At 48.0% G+C, this 19,207-nt stretch overlaps 1 protein-coding gene across 3 annotated transcripts in view; it reads right to left on the bottom strand.

Moving 5' to 3' along the window:
• ARHGAP22 (Rho GTPase activating protein 22) overlaps nucleotides 1-13,641 on the bottom strand; it is a 142,076-nt gene extending 128,435 nt beyond the window's left edge. For 2 of the 3 annotated variants that reach the window (XM_004680668.2, XM_012723704.1), the window contains exons 1-2: nucleotides 13,437-13,640; nucleotides 9,779-9,943 (exon numbers count right to left, since the gene is read on the bottom strand). In XM_004680668.2, the coding sequence (XP_004680725.1) occupies nucleotides 9,779-9,830 (52 nt within the window). In that variant the 5' untranslated portion in view covers nucleotides 9,831-9,943; nucleotides 13,437-13,640. Of the gene's footprint in view, nucleotides 1-9,778; nucleotides 9,944-13,436 lie in introns of all 3 variants that reach the window. The other variant, XM_012723702.1, reaches the window with a different exon arrangement.
• Between the last annotated feature and the right edge of the window lie 5,566 nt (nucleotides 13,642-19,207).

Here is a 19,207-nt window from a genome sequence, read left to right as displayed (position 1 = left end):
ACATAGACAGACCGGATTAAAGAGGTGCAACAGTAATTTGAAAGGTCAACATCCCCCTTTCAATAACAAATAAAAGATTAATAAGGAACTAGAGGACTTAAAAAAATACTATAAACCAACTAGACCTAAGAGCCAATAGAACACTTTGCCCAACAATAGCAGATACATTCTTCTCAGGTGCACATGGAACATTTTCTCCAACACAGACCAAACGCAGGGCCACAAAACAAGACTCAATAGATTTAAAAGGATATCTGCTTTTATCATTTCTTGCAGCATTATACTGGAGTTTATAAGCAACTAGGCAAGATCAAAAAATCAAGGAATACAGATTGGAAAGGAAGAATTAATACACCATTATTCATGGAAGACATCAACTTGTTAAGTATTTTAACCCAAACGACTGAGTTAGCAGAGCTCATGACCTCCTGTGTAGTTGAGGGGCTGAGGTGCAGCCTAGGGGAGGTTACACAGAGTTAGGGTGAGGCTGAAATTTGAACCCAGGTCAATCTGTCTCTAGGACATACATCCTGATCACACATGCCACTGCCACCAGGACACCTTGAAGTTGATGAAATGGTTTCAAAGCATGCACTTGGTATTTGCAATGTGCTAAAATCAAAAGTGATTCCTTCCAATCCTGCTATTCTACATTTCCACTGTGAAGCACTTTCTTAGTTTTCCTTCAGCCTAAAAAAGGCTGATTCTAGCAGAAAATAAACCAGATGGCACTCAGGTGGCCCCCTTTTGCAAAGAGAGGTCTTCTGCCAACACTCACACACCTGCTGTCCTTCTGGGCCAATTCAGACTCAGAGAAGAGAAGATCTGATGGTATCTCAGCGTCAAGGTTCCCAGAAGACAGGCTCTTCCCTACACCCATCTATATTCAGCCACCTCCAATGCTGGTAAAGGAGCAAGTTCATCTATGCACAGAGTGTCTCCTAGAGGGAAAATTGCTCCCCAAATGCTTAGCTCACCACCAGGAAATGCAGCTCCAAGAGAGACGTGGCAATTCTGAAAAGCAGCTGATCCCTCCTGTGGTAGATTGATTGCAAAACCTCCCAAATTCCTCACCCCTCTCTGGATCCAAGAGAGACATGTGGTTCCATCAACCCAGCGCTGGCCCTAGCTGACAGCCAGTGACCCTGACAAGTGTGCGCGAGGCCTCACAGCCAGCTCCCCACCCCCTTGGACATGCCAGACAAGTGCAGAAGATAGTGTGAGCTCCGGGAAGTTTTACTCACAGGCCCATCAGCATGGATCACTGTTTACTGTTTGAAGTTGCTGAGTTCTATGGAGGTGTGTCATACCACAGTAGAGGACGTCAGCCCACCATCACAGCTGATTCAGTTTTAAGAGCTAGAGCAGCCATATCTTCTTGGTTTAACCTATCCCTTGTCCTGATTCCAGTCCAGCAGCTTTACACGGAGATTGGAAAGCAAGTTGGAAGAAACAGGTACACAGGCTGGGTTTAGATTCTATTGCCTACAGTCCTAACCATTCCTAACTGTTAGCCTCATCAGACTAACAATATCCACCCTTCAGGGGCCAATGCGAAGACTTATGAAAAATAGATGGAGTTTCTAAATGGTCTAAAGGGAGTAGAATTTTAATAATCGATGGCTGCTAGGATATGCTACATTGATATTTGTTAAATTTCTGCCTTCAGAATTGAAGTTCTGCTCCAAACCTTTGGTGACATCATTAGGCCCCATGAGAGATGTGGACACCCAGTGCCTTCCTCTCCATCCAGGCTTGTGCATGCAAAATCTTGCAACACCTGCAGTGGGCACTGTGGAAATCTCCAAAAAAAGTGCTTCTAGGACATTCACATGGAGGGTGTGTGTGATGAGGAATAGATTTCAATTTTGCCCCTGGCTCCTGGCACAGAGCTCCTGCAACTCTTGACAACAGGCAACAGGAGTATCTTTTACTGTGCATAACAAGCCACTTTCAGTCATACCTGAGCTCATTAAACGATGAGGCGACCTAAGACTTCAGAAAGACCAAGGCATAATAAAGGGTTGGAACTTGGAGCGCCACCTATAACCACCTCTGGGGTGGGGAGAGGGGTTGGAGAGTGAGTGCAAGTACTAAGGGGAATGACTTGACCAGCCATGCCTATAGAAGGACCTCGGCAGAAGGGCCCTCCCTGGTGGCGCAGCGGGTTAAAGCACAGCACTGAGAAGCTGAAGCTACTTCCGCATGAGTTTGATCCCCACCCTGGAGGTGACCACATGGCGCGGCAGACCTCTCCTGACCTGCCTGCTGTTCCCCTCAGCAGTGAAATGTTCTGCTCCCCACTCTGTCTCTGGTGAATCCTCTCACCACCCCTGCACCTTTGGCCTGAACCCCAGTTCCGTATGCGTAAATAAATGCTTAAAAAAATTTGAAAAGGATCTCGGCAGAAACCTTGACTTATAGGGTTCCAACGGCTTCTGGGTTTGTGAATATGTGGAGGCGCTGGAGGAAGCTGCACCCAGAGGAGGCATGGAAGCCCCTAGCCCTCCTCCGCTCCCCATATTTATCCTACGAATCTCTTCCATTTGCTGAGCTGTAGTGTTTCAGATAAACTAGCAATAGAAAGTGAAGTGTTTTCCTGAGGTCTGTGGGCCATTTTAACAAATTATCGAAACTGCGAAGGGGCATCTGGGAAGTATCAAGTTTGTAGCCACACTGCATAGAATGGGGGCCCTGGGTACCTTATTTGCACCTGCTGTTTGGGGCAGTCTGAGCACCTTTCCTGCAGGAGCTTCCATTATTAAGCATTGCCTGGTGGGAGGCCGCTTGGCATCAGAGAATCAGAGAAGGTGAACAACTATCCAGGGCTGCCTGCCCTCTGCTATGTGGGAGTCCTCAAAGGCAGGGTCTGCTCCATTTTCCTGGGGGCCTATGTCAAGAAGCAGTTTGGGAGAGAAGGAAACAAGGGACCATGGAGGGTCCCTGCCCTGTCCCAGGGCAGGGCTATGGGGACACTTCCATAGAAGCTTCTTCATATTTTTCAATTTCCAGATCTGAATTTTACTCTCTACTGGCATCCCCAGGAATTCGTGAAAGCCCTCCACCCAGTAACTTTAAGCACACACTGTGAGGGTCTCTGGGTAAGGCTGGGCATTTGGAACCCTGCCCATAGTGTACCGGGCTGAAGGCGCTCAAGGGGCTTCATCAGGTGGTCTCTGCTCAAGACCAGGGGCGTGGGCTGGTGGAAGGGGCATCTTTGTCATCTCCAGGAAGACTCTGTGCAGACTCAGGGCCTCGGTCCTGCATGCGAGTTGCTGCAGAATGAGTCCAGGGAAAAGGTTGATCATAGCACTCAGGGATCAAAGCCCAGCGCAATGGCCAGAGCTTGCCGTGTGGGACTGACCTCAGGTCTGTTTCTCTACTTCTCTACCAGGTCTCTTGCAGGTGGTACATGCAGCAGGCCTGGGGGGTCTCCAGGGTGCCAGACTGGCCACCTGCCATTTCAGGCACTTTTCCGTCTTGCACGCACATGGTCTCCAAAACCAGCCCTGAGGTGGCAGGTGCCAGACTGGCCACCTGCCATTTCAGGCACTTTTCCGTCTTGCACGCACATGGTCTCCAAAACCAGCCCTGAGGTGGCAAAGGACACACACTGCCCAGGGGCAGCGTCTTCCCAAGTGCAGTTGCCCCAAACCATTACTTTAGCGGTTACCCTTATTCAGTACCCACTATGTGTGCCAGTCCCTGTAGTTATGGTTCACACACATCGTTGCCCAAAGGAGTTTTGTTAATTACTGCTTTAAGAGAAAAGTGAGGTCCAGAGGTGGAGAGTCATGTGCGCCACTCATTGGTTGGAGGGAGCTGAGCTTGTATCTCAAACTCAGGCTTCCAGGGTGTGCAATGCCAGGTGGCTCTTGTTCGTTTCCATAGTGAGGACGTGGGCACAGGTATCTACCATATGGTACCTGTGTGATAAAGCTGACTGCCTGTTCTCTTGGCTCCTCCCTGCACCCCTCCTCCCCCCAAGGCAACCAAACCACTGATAGATACAGAAATCTGCTTTCAAGGCATTTGATTCCTCCTGGTGACTTTAGTTAGAAGGTCTAAAAGATAAAATGTTTTTCAAAGTCATCAAGTCATGGTCTCTGTAATAAATGTTAAAGCACATTCATACCCATAGGATTTCATCACAAAATGGACTTAACCCCTCTCAAAAATGGGCCTAACACCTTTCCTACTCTCCATGCGGCCCCTTGGAGTTATTTTCTCTGGTGCAGGCCAGGCAATACTATTGAGGAGGGGACAAAGCATATCTTCCTATCTGACAACACAGGGAGTCTGAGTGGAGAGAGGAGTGCTCTCTCAGGAGGCAGCGCAGGCTGGATGATCTGGGGTTACTGCAGCGAGTCAGAGAGAAACACAATGCACATGCCTGACCCAGCTAGTGGGCTCCCAGGAATTTTCTTGCAGAAAAAGTTGCACTGGAAACCTTGTTTGCAACAGGAAAAATGTAGGGACTACGAGCAGTGGGTTCTGTTGTCCCTAGCTGCTGGCATGCAGCCCTCAGCCTCCACCTCTGCTGGCAATTTTACATAAGGAATACTCCCTTCCTGGGGGCACCACCCACTGCGGGCCGGTCACTGGTCATCGTGGAGGTATAAAGGCCTGACCTTCCTGCTCAACTCAGCATAGCCCTGAATGCCTACCCCGGTCTCATCGGAGTGAGAAGTCAACAGAGGCCACTGCTGGGCCACAGCGCCGGGTCCCTTTGCTCAGTCCTGCTTCCTGAGTCCCTGCAGATGTCAGTCCTGATGCTCCATCCTGGTCACCTCAGCCAGTTTCCCAGGATACCTGGCCTTCAACACTCACCTATGGGGTCTTGTGAAATAACTGATGCTATAGTCATAAAGTGGGCATTTCACAGTTTTAACAACTGTTGTGAAACTATTCACGTTTCAGATTCTACTTGTGTCCTTATCAAAAGGAAAGATGCTATATATGGTCAAAGTATTCTGGAGTGAATTGTTGTTTATCTCTGCAGAATAGGAATAAAAATTTGGAGTCATTTGCTTTCAGCTTTGTAATTTTCTATGCTGTTGGAATTCTTTGCTCGAGCATAGAATTACTACAGCAAAAATGCAAAGGCAGGATGGATCCAGTAGTTAAAGGATTGGGAACCAGGGAAATGGAGAACTAAAAGGATTATAGAAAAGGAACCTGGCCAGTGTCGGGCAAGCCCTGTCCAACTGTAAGGTGACCTAGTTCACCTGAGATCATGTTGGTTTTAGCACTGCATGACCTGTATCCTGGAGATCCTTTCCTTTTCTTGTCTTCCTGCATTTTCTGGGACTTCCAGCACAATGTTGAATAGGAGAACGGAGAGCAAACACTTTTTCCTTGTTCCAAATACAGGGTGAAATCACCCCACCCAGTGTTTTATATGTAATGTTGCTAGCTGTAGGTTTTTGGGAGATTGTCTTCATCAACTTGAGGAAGCCCCCCTCTGTTGCTGAAGAGTTTTTATCATCAACAGCTGTTGGGCTTGTCAAAAGCTTTATTTCTGTATCAATTCATCCCATCATTTGTCTTCTTTATGTTAATGTGGTGGATTACATTAATAGTTCTGCAAATGTTCAACCAGCTTTGCACAGTTGGAATAAATCCCACCTTGTTGTGGTATATAATTCTTTTTATACATTGTTGGATTCCTTTTCCTAATATAGGGCTTTTGTATATATATTCATAGGAAATATTGGTCTGTAGCTTTCTCATGTCTATATCTGGTTTGGGTATTAGGGTAATGCTAGTTTCACAGAATGAGTCAGAAAGTATTTTCTCTACTTCTCTTTTTTTTTTTTTGGAAGAGATGGCAGAGACTTGGTAGATGGGGTGTTTAGCTCCAACTATAGTGTTTCTATGTCGCCACACATAAAGCTTATTAGGAACAAACCTATAATTGCATTTTTCTTAAAAAAAAAAATCCCAAGGCAACAGTTCACAACCAGAGACCAACAGTAGGATTCAGTGGTTTACCTGGCGGGAGTTCCTGTCCACTCAGGAATCACTCTGTTCCCTTCATGTGCATTTTATCAGGTATTTAATCCTGCTAACAGTACTGTGAGCCGTGGGCTGTCACGCTCTCCCTTTTCCAGTGAAGATCCCACGTGGGCTTATATTAGCTGAGTAAGATCATGAAGTAAGTCTTCTTAAAACACCCGGCATCTATACCCAGGCCTGGCTTTCTCTAAAGTCTGTTCTTAGCTTTTCAGAACTGGTGAAATGGTATCAGTGGTGGCAAGAAAGGTTGACTTTCCTTGTGTATTTGAAAGTTAATGGAGTTACACTGGGAGCTAAGAGGAGACTGCAGAGGTCTGAGCAGAAGAGGTGGGGCCATTTCTTAACTTTGGGCTGAGCTGGTCTTCAGACTTTCAGATGACAACTAGGGCAGGCACCTGAAAGTCAGTGCCATTGGCATTTAGGTACCCATGTTTATCCTCACCTCTCTCCCAAGCTGCCAGAAGGCTCCTTCCTCCCATGCTTGTTTCTATGGTAACTGGCTGACAGTATTACCTGGCCGCCATCTAACATACTGAGAAAAGCCAGTGTCTATTGCTAACAGAATCATATTGTGGGGAGCCTAAGGGGAACACCCAGATTTGGCTGGGGTGTTTGATGGCTGTGGTCAAGAGGTACAGTCAAGTCCCTAAAGGCAGAGCTACACATGAGTACCAGAGATGGGTCAGCTCAGATCTGGGCCATGTCCTGCTCTGCTGCTCACTTGCTATGCATCACGGGAGTCAGTGACCTGAGGTCCATGATTCCTTATCTACCCAGTGGGAGAGCTGCCCTGTCCCCTCACCCTCCCAGGCTGGGCAGCACAGAGACAGCATGGGCGGGCGTGGTGGGGGTGCTGCGGAGAGCACAACTGTGAGGTCTCGCCGTGGGTTGCCATTTCGCAACATCCTCAGGGTCAAGTCATTTCTCTGACATGTACAGGAACAGAAATCTTCATAGGAAACTGGTATCCTAACGAAAGCTCCTGACTCAGCGCCTACTTGGTTCAGTTGCTGGGGTAGGTAAGTGTGGGTTTCCATTGGGCTCCTTGGAGGAGAGTGTATCTGCCAGAGTTTCTGTCTAGACACTTGCCAAGAGCTCTGCCCAGCCCTTCAGCCTCCCTGTCCAGAGGCACAGAGGCTTTGCTGCTGCCCAGGGCCCAGGAAATCAACAGTGCTCTCCTCTCCGCCATGGGCTGGGCTGTGGCACCCCACATATTCATATGTTAAAGCCTGAACCCACAGAATGACTGCATTTGGATATAGGGGTTTAAAGAGATAACTAAGGGATGATGAGGGGCCCGTGTGCTTTTGGCAGTAGGGAGGGCGATGGAGGGGCCAAGGGCAGACCCTGCAGCATCAGCACCGAGGAGGTGGCCACCCAGCTGGCAGCTGACTTCACATCCTGCTGCCTGTTGAACCATTCTGACCTGAACAGCCCTATGCTTGCAACTTCCAATAGCTCCCTACTGCCCATGAGAAAGAGGCCAAGGTTTGCTCTTCTTTATGTCCCACTGCTCCCCTTCCTACGATTTCATTTCTTATCCTCTGAGTCTCCCAGGACATACTCTTTTTTTTTTTTTTAAGATTTATTTATTTATGCATACTGAACTGGAGTACAGGCCAGAGGGGCAAGGGCGGTGAGAGGATTCACCAGAGACAGAGTGAGGAGCAGAACAGGCAGATCGATGAAGTACACTGCTGAGGGGAGCAGTGGGCAGGTCAGAGAGGTCTGCCTCACCATGTGGCCACCTCCGGGGCAGGCAGGGTCAAACTCATGCTGAAGTGCTGTGCTTTAACCTGCTGCGCCCCCCAGGGAGGACCCCAGGACATACTCTTGCCTCTCGACCTGGCTTTTCTTTGTCCCTCATATCCCTGCCACCCATAGCAGGGACTGGAGAGGATATGCCCTAGAGAAAGGCCCAGTGGGCAAAGTCAGAGTTGAGGAGGCCAAAGGGAGGGTGCAGTGAAGGTGCCCAGGTGCTCCCTGGTCTTGGTTCTGCAGACGAGCTCTGGACCTGGTTATTGGGGGTCTGCAGAAGTGGTTAGTATCAAATCTGGGTGCTTCTTTCTGGACACTAGGTGGGCTTGGACAGACACCACTGTCTTTCTTCCCACCATGATCCAGATGTGCAGTGGGCAGTGCCCCCCAAGGAGGTCACCCAGCCAGGGCCAGTACTGGGAAGACCAGTGGCAAGGAGCTTGGGCAGCTGGCGAGCAAAGGGGCTGCGCTGGTCTGAACTGGCAGGACAGGGCCACAGCCACAGCTCCTAACGGTGGAGCCCACTGATGCGTGAGAGCTGTAGGCACGTCTCCCTGTGGCAGTGTCAAAGACAGGACTACTGACTCTGGCTTCTTGTTGTAGGGTGGGTTCCCAGCTGGGCAAAATCAAGTGCAAGCTGAAGAAGTGAAGTAGAGCAGCCGAGTGACTGTAGAGGTGGGGGCGGGGGCACTGCCTAAGGGGGACAGGGATCGCTTGTGGGGCAGTGAAAATACTTAGGACTGGAGGGTGGTGGCTCACATTGTAAATGAACCAAGTGCCGCTGAGTTGCTGTATTTTGTGATGTGAACTTGAGTGCAACTGCAGAATCAGCCCTGCCGTAGTGTCTACCTTAGGGTCTCTTGAGCAGTATCTCATCTGTTCTTCCCTCAGAGGTTAGTATCTGAGCATCGACTATACTGTGGAGATCTCATGATTGGAAATTTCTACAAGAGCAGGTAACTTTTCCTTTCAAACCAGGTGACATCAGTCCCAAGAAAATAGCTGGAGTTTTCACAGGCTCCACTCCCCCATGGCATTCGGCATTAGGGGCCAATGTCCCACCCACTACTGGGACAGCGACATCCAGAGCTGGCCTTGTGAGGCATGTCCCCAGCGTGTGCCCAACCCCGTGTGCGATCCAGGCCACCCGGCTTTGTGATCACAGAACTGGACTCCGTGTCCCTGCAAATACCCACTCAGGCTGCTGTGTGCAATCTGAGGTCTCTCTGGTCTCAGTCTGGTGGTTTCTGGCCCTGGCTGCACATTCGTTTTAAAAAATTCACTGATGTCTGAGATACACCTGACTGATTAAACTTGAATATCTAGAATTTAAAAATACTGGGAAATTCTGAAAAGCTCCTCCATGGCTATAGCATACAACCAGAGTATTGATGACACCCCAAGTCTCTTCCCATTAGAATCATTATCCGAGGGTGCCCAGGCCCACAGACCATGGCCTGTCACTGTACAACCTCCCAGCCAGCACCTGTGCAATTCACCCACCCAGCCTGCACCTGTGAGACCCCCAACAGATGGCACATGTGTGACCCACCCATCTGACACCCAGAAGGTGGACCCACTTTGTCTGAAGTACCTCCTGGGGCTACTGAACCTTCCTCCTTGCTCTGAGCTAATTGCTTGACTACACTATCTACAAGCAGGTACAGAGTAGCCACAAGGAATCACAGCTCTCCCTGGGAAGCCCTCCTCCATCCCCAGTGCGGTTCTCACTGACCCTGAATGCCTTCAGAACCCCAAGTTGTTCGTCAGGGCCCCCAACAACCACGGCCATAAAGAAGGCTGTTTATTCAAACAGACATAGAATAGCTCCCGAGGTGAGGGGTGAGGGTGGTGCCAGGCTCTGACCACAGATGCCCCTACATGCTCTCAGCCCATAATATCAATACAACCCCTCTGGATGGTCTTGGGTTGCCCACCCCTCAAGCAAGAAGGCAAAAGCAAAGGTAGTCACATCACACATAGAATAAAATAAAATTCTTACTGAAATATCTGGCTGCAAACGCTCTTCTTCTGCTGGAAGCTGTTGGCAGCATAGTGAAGCTGGCCGTCTACACGCAAATTTCTTGTATATCCTTTTTCTAAAGAACCAACCACATCCTCAAGCAGACAAGCTAATTCCTGTTTTCCAGTAACAGGAGATCAGCATCTATAGAAAAGAAATATATTTAGAATGCCCTTTATCTGGTGTTTTCTTGGATCTCAAACTAGAAGCCTCGTTGTGAAGAATTAGTCCCTTAAATGCAAATATACCCAGGGATATTGGAACAGCCTCAAACAAGTCACAGGGCTGCGGGTATCAGTTCCTCAAATCTCGAAAATGGGAGCAGGAATGACAATTCCCTCTCAGAGTGAATGGCGGATTGAGGAGCTAGTGGGTATAAAATGCCAAAGCCTACAACACAAGGCAGATGCTGTTTGATCTTTGTGATCACCTGACCTGGACTGAAGGGAGCCTTATTTTCTAGATCCTTGAAAAATGGCACAAATAGCAACCTGCAAGCCCACACATGGCTTTCAGATGCTGTCGTGACCCTCATATGTCAGGGAGCCGGTGGAGGTGATGGTCCCGAGCCCTGGAGGAAGGGGGTCCCAGGACCATGCAGAGGCAGACCCTTACTCTGCACACTGGCTGCTAATATTGTGCCCCCCCTCCCATTTCTGCGAAATGGCACCATGATTACATGGTTTACAGTTAGGAAAAACTGAAAAGGAAAACCCCCATCAGGAAATAGACCAGTGATGTTTCTGCAGCCTTCAGCATCACTGAGATAGTGGTTCTGGCAATGTAAGGGGGAGGCAGGTCCAAGTGGGGGGCTATGGTCCCCTCTAACTCCATAGAAGTTCACATAGGCAGAGGAGCAACTCCTCGGGACATGCACCAGAATGTTCTTCCCATCACCCACTTGTCTCCCTTGCTCCCCTGCCTCTAATATTCAGCTGTAGTGTGTTTGTGATTGCACAGCCCATCACTGCTGCACAGATAAAACAAGCCTTGCCAAAGCCTTGGCACTTGGGACTGTAGGAAAGTGGGGGGGGGGGCGAGCTGCCACCCCCACAGGAATAGAAGCCTGGACTTTGAGCAGTTGGGCAGCATTCAGTAGGAAGTGACGGAGCAGTGTCACCCTGCTCCATGCCTTGATGAGCCATGGGCGGCTCCTGCTGTTGGTGTTCTCCAAGAGGAGCATGGGGGCAGTAGTGGGGAAGGGACAGACTCTGCTCCAGGGAGTGACCTGAGGCCCGGGAGCAGAAGGAGCCAGGTGGGGACAGCTTATCTGCAAGGCCCAAACCAGAGAAGCCAGCATGTGCTTGGGTCCAAGAGAAATGAGGTTTGGTGTGCAAAGGGCAAATTGCAAAGTGAGAAGAGATGGAGCCTCAAAGTCCAGAGGCAGAAATGGAAGCAGAGCTAAGGTGTTCAAGGAGTGGAGAGTCTGAGGAGTCACAGGCCTGAGGACTGTGGCGCTAGAATAAACCTCTGACAGCCGTGGGGCTCAGAGACAGCCTTCTGCACTCGCTAAGCACAGTCTTGGAGGGAGATGGTGGAGAATGACGAATGGGAGGAAGTAGTCCATGTCGTGAGTTGGTACAAAATGCACTTTCAAATGAGAAACTCTGGGTCCATGTCGAGGGTTTTCCTTTTTCAAGTAGTGTGAATTTGAACATGCACTGAAATAGGGCTATCAGATTCAATAAATAAACATACAGTATAATCAGTTACTTTCTTAGTGTAAGTGAGTTCCAAATGGGTAATAATGTCTACTGAGAAGATATTGTTGATCTGAAGTTTGGATTTAATTGGCATGCTGTATTTTAGCTTATATTCTATTAGTTTGTATTATAGCTTCTGAATATCCATCCCCCCGTTGTTGAAAAGGCAATAATCAGATAAAAACCTTTCAACTGCTAGAAACAAAACAATTAAAATTGACTTAAAAAATAAAGATTAATGGGTCCATTAATAGGAAAAATCTCATTATATGGGCTTCAGGAATGGCTAGATCCAGTAGCTTGACAATATCAACTACATCTGCTTTCTTTTTTCCCTCCCCCAAGTCCTCTTGTTTGCTTCTTGGGGTGTCTGCTTCATTGTCATAAAGTTGCTTTATTATTTAAAAATGCTAGACATTAGCTTTAGGAGCTAATCCTTTTTCTTTCATGTGTAATCAGGAAAAAGATCATATCTTTCAGTGTCTCGCTAGAAGAGCTCAGGAGAGTACCCTTCCTACCTTCCTAAGCATCTCTTGCCTCATGGTCTTGATCGGGCCATTAATCCATCACTGAACCAATTCTGATGACTGCGGAATGAGATACATTGACTGGCTAAAGCAGCCTGGTGCCATCCCCAAAATTAGGGGGAGCTGGCTTTAAGACACAAGGGTTGATATAGGAAATAGATGCTAGAAGAGAGACCAGGGAACCGTGACCCTGAGGAGGGAGAATACACTGGAATGGTTCTAAAGATAGTTGAGACAGGGCCAGGTGTGTGTGTGTGTGTGTGTGTGTGTGTGTGTGTGTGTGTGTTTCCCCTTGGGCATGTTGATTTTTCCTACTTTCTTTCCTAGATTTCTCCTACTTTCTTTCCTAGCCTCTCCACTTCCCCTGGCTAGGACCCAATCTCAGTCCTGCTATCACAGAGTTGTTTGGGAGACAGTGAGCTGGACCTCTGTCCTGCGTGAGCATTGTGCCCTGGGTAGATCCCTGCCTCTCACTATCTCTATCTACATCACAAGGTGGGGCATGTGTGTGTGTGTGTGTGTGTGTGTGTGTGTGTGTGTGTGTGGCCAGGAGGGCACAAGTTGGAAGACAACCTTCTCAGGCCCCACCTTGCAGTGGCAGTAACACATCCCAGGGCACAGGCTTCTGATTTGGGGAAAACACAGGTAGAAGGGCCAGTGTGGAGGGTTCTGCTCTCCGGCCTGGGGCCCATGAGCTCTGGGGCAGAGGGCATGGGAGAACAGCTCTCCAATCACCCACTTAGCCCCGGCCTTGCCCTCACCCAGCTTTCTCAGAGTTGAACAGCAGGCCACACCCAGCTAAGCTCAGCATGCTTGGGCATAGCTTCTCCCCTGCTAAGCAGCACCGTGGAAAGAGAGCAGGGGGATGACTCAGCTAGGAGCATGATTGGTACGAGCCACAGAGCAAAAGGGCTGACCGTGGGGAGGACCTGGGAGCACCAGGTCACCCTGGACTCAGACCAGTGTGTTCTGACCCACGCACCACTCCATCTTCAGGTGTTAGTAATAGGCGAGAGTAATAGAGACCCCGAGCACTGGGGAGGTGCTGACTGGACCCAACAGTAACCCCGCAGCACCTGAGGTATTGCCATGGGATGGTGGGTCACCCCAAGTCACAAAATTCAGCATGGTGGAGGGGGGGAGATCCAAACCCAGGGTGCCGTGGCCTTCACTGCCACCCGCGTGTGGCACAAGTGTGGACAAGTATCCCCACGTACCCTGAACCAGCCTAGCCATCTGGGTACCTGCTGGCTCCTCACTCATCTCCCAGAGTCCCCAGCTGCTACTGTGTGTGACACCGGGTAATAAGCACCCCATCACCCTGGGGGCATCTGGGTCCTGGCTGGCAAGCGCCCGTCAGGTTTCGGGGAAAGATTCTAGCGAGGTGTCTGGCCCGGGTCTGCTCACCTGGTAGCGGGGGAGCAGGCACCTCTGTCCGCTGCCTGATGATTCTCCTTCAGGGCACCGCCTGGAGGGAGCGCTCGGGCTCCCAGCCCCCTCGCCTCACCCTGCGGGCCTGGCCTTAGCCCTGCCCCTGCCCCCGCCATGTGACGAGTGGGCAGGGGAGGTGGGCAGGACCATTAGGAAGCTGCCCAGGACGAACATCATCAGTCAGATCCAGGTTCCCTGGCTCCCGGCTATCTCTGGGGAGGACGCGTGGATGGCCTGTCTGGCCCGCTAAGAGCCTGCAGCAGTCTTGGCTCGGGAAATGTTTTCCGGGTGAGACTGACCTCTTCCAGGAAGAGCGGGGGCAGGAGGGGCGCGCACAGATGAGGTCCTGGTTTGACTTGGTGCAGAGCGCCTCCTGGCGGCCAGCAGCAGGCGCAGCGTCTCCAGGCCCTGGATCAGGGCCTCCCTCGCGGGCCGCATCCGCATCCCTCCCAGCCTCTGGGTCCACCAACCCAGAGATGAAAATCCCTCCACACTCGCCAGAAGCCTCATTTCTCCTGGGGCTATTTGGGGACAGCAGGGAATTCCTGGTGCCCGTAGGAGTCTTCTCCCTAAAGCTGAATCAGTATATGGAAAGAAGTTGGGACTGCAACAATTATTATCAGGCGAACAGCTTCAGGGTGCTCAGGGGGAGGTATCTCAGTTACTTTCCCAGGCCTCAGCATGAAGCGAATCCACGAGATTCCTGGACTGATTGGGAAACTGAGGTCACAAAGTGTGATTCATTTCCCAAGGTGCCAGATTTATAAGCTCTTGAAAAAATGAGGGGTGAAGAAGGGAGGCATCTCTTGCTAACCTCGCCTGCCGGTGGTGCGTGTCTGGGGGGCAGAGAACCCCATTCTCTGAGAGCTACCCCCTCCTCCCCTGTGCTTCATGTGCCCCTCACTCTCCTCTCTGACTATGGGGACGTGACTGGCCATGGACTTAAGCTTGATTTGGCAAGTGGGCAGAGCTGAGGCAGTGTCTCTGGCAGTCCAGCCTCAGGGAGGAGATGATGCAGAGACAGGTGGTCTCACCCCTCCAGCCCCAGGCAGTGGGATATACAATCCCACCAGTTCTTGGAGCTTTTTTAGAGTAGGACAAGCGAGGCCATGTAGAAGGGGGTTGCTGCTCAGGTAAGGAGGCACATGCCTGCTATTGGACCAGCGCTCAGAATTTCTGAGAAGCAAGGCATAATGTCCTGTGTTGGACACTGGCACTCCTACTGGGGACTGGATTGGAAAACAGCATTTCTGGCCTTCTCTGTGCAGGACTAACTCTGCCCAGGCTCGCTAGGGGAGGGGCAGGAGGTGCAGATCACACTTCATTAAGAGGTGCAGAGGGCACAAAGAGGGCTTTGGAGTCAGGCAAAGTCAAGCGACTTACCTAGGTCACTAGATTAGTTATATGTTTGAGTCTCCCTCCCACCCCTGCCCCACCCCAACCTGTAAAATGAGGATAACGGTACTGCTGACTCCAGGGACTTATTGTAAGGATTGAGAGAGGTAAATCATACAAAGCACTTAGCTAAATGCTCTGTGTTAGTCGCTGAACCTCTTGCAGTTCTCAAACTAGGTTTCCTGCCCATCTTTAAAAAGTATGAATTTTCATATCATGCGATAACTTGAAAAGTAGACTTTTTTTTTTTAAAAAAAAAGATGGGATGGCTAACTTACAATCAAACACTCCCAGTGTCTGAATTTGCATCTGTGTTTAAAATCAAGTAAGTGGCAGAAAGCATGCCTATCGCTAATGTTCAGGATGTTGGCCTCTGGTGAGACGGCCTCTCAGGTGACCAGCAGCTGGCCTGTGGCTGCCTCTAGAGAGTCTTTTCCTGTCCAGCTCCCCACCACCGCTGCCAGCATGACCGAGTGAGAACCCCACCCTAACTGGGAGCTGTCACCATCCTTGGGTTGACTGATTGTGAATTAGGTTCTATGTGGTGGCTCAGGGTGGTTGGAAGCCACCAGAAATCAGGGTCATCACAAAAGCTCCCTGAGGCCTTTGCACAATGAGCCACTGAACACCAGAAGTCACAAATCCAGCCAGAAACACACTGAAGATCACATCTAATTAAGAGTGCTTATTAACTTTTTTGATTTACAGAGCTAAGTTATGCTATTCTAATTATAAACATTTCAGTTGTTATAAAATATAAAATGAACATTGAAATACCATATATTGTTTTATGTGTGTAAAAATTTAGACTTATGTTGAAGTTCAAAGATTGTTTCCTCCTTTTTTTGCAGAAGATTTCCCATTTATGGCAGAAGAAACACCCTAATAAAGGTACCAAGCAATCCTGACTGCAATTGGCAGTCATGACCACAAGGTGGAGCTCTCGTCACACTGCTCTGTTTTCTGGCTGCACAGTTCCGGTCTGAAGAGTGGGCTCAGGAACAGGCATTCTGGTGACCTCAGGGGCTTCGGGGGGCTACGCAGCATCTAAGAGAAGTTCAATTTTATGGGGGACTCTGAGCTGGGACAAGAGTGAGTCATTTAGGGTACAACATTTAAGGAGGTAATTTGTCTCTCTCTAGGCCCGCCCTGGCCTACTGCTAGGATGTGGTGAAGAGAGCAGGAGAATGGGGGCGTGACCCCCTAAGGCCCTCGGAACGGGGAGCAGATCCCTGGCCAGGTCAGGCCCATCAGTTCCCTGGCCAGGTCATGCCCATAGAGCAGGGGCACTGAGGCCCTTAGGCTGCCCCAGAGGCTGTGGTCCGCACACCAGGTGTTCTGTCAGAAAGGGGACTAAGGAAAATGGACAAGGGGGATGCGTCATCCCGTTCCGCCCTGAAGCAGGGGTGAATGTGAGCATGGCTGTCCGCCGCAGAGAGGACAGCGGTCTGTGTGGGCAGAGCAGGCTTCCCTGCCGTTTGTGTCTTCTGCCGTGTCCGCTCCACCGAGCGGGAGGAGCAGCAGCGGCGGGCACAGGCCTGGAGGCCCGCGCCCCTGGCCAGCGGGTGTCTGCAGGGGCCCGGAGCTGGGCATCGCTGGTGATACCGAGGAGCGCAGGAGGCCGTGAGGTCAGCGAGCTGAGCCGCCAAGTGTGGAACGCCGCGTGTGCAGGGCGTGACGAAACCAGTAAACATCTGGTAAGTCTGAATTATCCTCATGTATAAAAAAAAAATCGCGCATGACACAATCACTAATATGGAGTACTAAAACGTGGAAGAGAAGGGGGGAATTAGAGCCTGGAGACTCCTGGGGCACTTCAGATAATCACTGTCCAACAGAGATACATTGCAATTGCAATTTTTCTAGTGGTTGCATTATAAAAGAAACAGGTAAATTTAGATTAACAATATATTTTATTTAATGCAGCATATGTAAGACATAATTTCAACATGTGATCAATACAATTTTGTTAGTGATTTCATATTATTTTTATGTTTAAATCTTCCTAATCTGGTATATATCCTCTATAATACATTTCATTTTGAATGTTAAATTTCTTTGGAAATATTTCATCTATATTTGGATTTTACAAAAGTTAGAGTTGAAAAAGATGATTCAGTAACAAAATTGTTCCAAACATATATAAAACCTCTTCAATGCCGTATCGTATATTTTTTAAATTTAAATTTAAATTAAGATAGAAATTTTAATTGTCCAAAGGATTCCATTTCAAATGCTTAATAGCCAAAGGTAGCCCTCTGTATTGCTCACTGAAGCACTATACTTCTTTTTTTAAGTCAACTATGCATGTGAAAATTTTAAGAGTAACAAGGAATGAATTGAGTAGGATGTACAACTTTTAAACCAGTAGAGGGAGATAAAGTCAAAAAGTCTTACTAACTTCAACAAAAAGAAGAAAGGGAGGAAACTGTTGAATAGTCATGGTAAATATAAACACAAATAAGAAGGTAACAGTAAGTATAATATATCAGTGGTCACAGTTAAAGTCCAGATTAAATTCCTATATCAAAAGATAGAGGTTCTTCGGTTATATATATATATTTAAAAATCCAATTACAGCTATTTGCCAAAAGATAAACCTAAAATGTAAAAGCCAAGAAATACTGAAAAATATATCACAGGCAAATAGTAACTAAAATAAAGCAAGTATGTGAAGTAACATTAGTACAACATAAGACAGACTGTGAAAAAAGCCTTATTGAGGGAAAGATTGCTGTTACAAGATGATAAAAGGAATAAAGCACAGTGATAACAAAAGTTTTGAGTCTATAAACACCTAATAGCAAAGTTTGAAAGGATACAAACAAACAAATCTGTGCTATTAGAATCTGACACATTCATAGTCTTAGTGAAAATTTTATGACATCAGTCTCAGAAAAGGACAAATCAAGCGGAATAACAAACTATTAGTGGAGACTGAAGATTTTGAGCAACACAGAAAGCAAGCTTGATATAATAGATGGACATAGAAGCCTTTACCCATGGAATGTTTATAGAAATTGAGTGATTCCCATTTTACAAAGGAAGACTACACAAACTCTAAAAAATCGATATTATTCAAAGTTCTCTGATCTCAATGCAATAAAATTAGTTATCAATAACAAAAGAGAGTTAAAAATAAAGGACATCCATCTAAACACTGAAAAACACATTACTAATTTATGTCTCAAAGGAGATATTGGAATGGAAGTTATAAAATATTTAAAATTGAATGCCAAGCAAACAATACTTTTTAAAACATCATATGTAGCTAACATCACAACCTCTAAGGAAATTTAGAGGCATTAAATGTGTATATCTGAAAACAAGAAAAGGTTGAAAATCAACTAAATATCAGCTAAAGAAGTTCTTAGGAAAAGCACATGATGATAGTTCACTTTTTTATCTTTCCAAGTCTGGGTCTGAAGGAAGTGAGAAAGATTCTTTGTGCTCTGTAACTTTTTAAATGTTGGAGGTCCCTGGCTTAGCTCTGGGCCCTTTTCTCTTGTATCCTCTCCTAGGTTGTTTTATTTATTTCTGCAAAATACCACCTGTATTTTGATGAGTTTCCTCAGATTGGAGCTCAGCTCTAAGCCTTCCTCTTTGACGACTGCTTAGCCTCAGTGATTAGCCCCAACCTGTCCCCAGCTTGTTCCTTTTCCCCACGGATACCCCTATATTAGCCTTATGCAAACAACTAGAGGTCACACTTGATTTTAACTTCCACCCCATTCCATGACTAAGCCTTGCAATTGCTTTTATATCCAGATAGATCTCTCAAAATCCATCCTTTCCCCATGGTTACCACCTTACATGGGTCACCAAAAATTTCCTGATCTTTTACAGGAACTTCCTCTCTGGCTTCCACGCATGCTCCATTATCCCAAGCCCACTCCACACAGCAGTTAAAGGTCAATTAGAGAATGTGATTTCTCTGCCTGAAACACGTCAGTGGTTCCCCATCATGTGGTTCTCAACCCCCAACTCCACCCCAGATCTGAGAAGTTCATCTGCGAAGACTCCTTGTCCCACTTCATTTGACCCTGCTCTTCCCCACCCCACTTTGCCAGGGTCATGCTCTGAACATATTGGCCATTTAATTCCTTTGCGACCTTAGGGCCTTTGCACTCCCTTAAATTCCTGTTCCTTACTCTCTCAATAAACACATTGTTGAGTGAACGAATATGTAATCCCCTGTTAACATAAGACTTTTTAAAATTGTTATTTGATAGCTGAGGCTATTAAGGGACAGAAAATGTATTTTTCAAGGTACTTTTGGTTACAGATCATAAGCCCAGAAGTTCTAATAAAAATGCTTGAGATGCTCTCCAACTGGGTCTCCAGCATCACCA

This window comes from Condylura cristata, unplaced genomic scaffold, assembly GCF_000260355.1.
Source record: "Condylura cristata isolate star-nosed mole 26May11 unplaced genomic scaffold, ConCri1.0 scaffold00011, whole genome shotgun sequence".
Classification (NCBI taxonomy): domain Eukaryota; kingdom Metazoa; phylum Chordata; class Mammalia; order Eulipotyphla; family Talpidae; genus Condylura; species Condylura cristata.
This window is presented reverse-complemented; position numbering and strand designations above follow the sequence as displayed.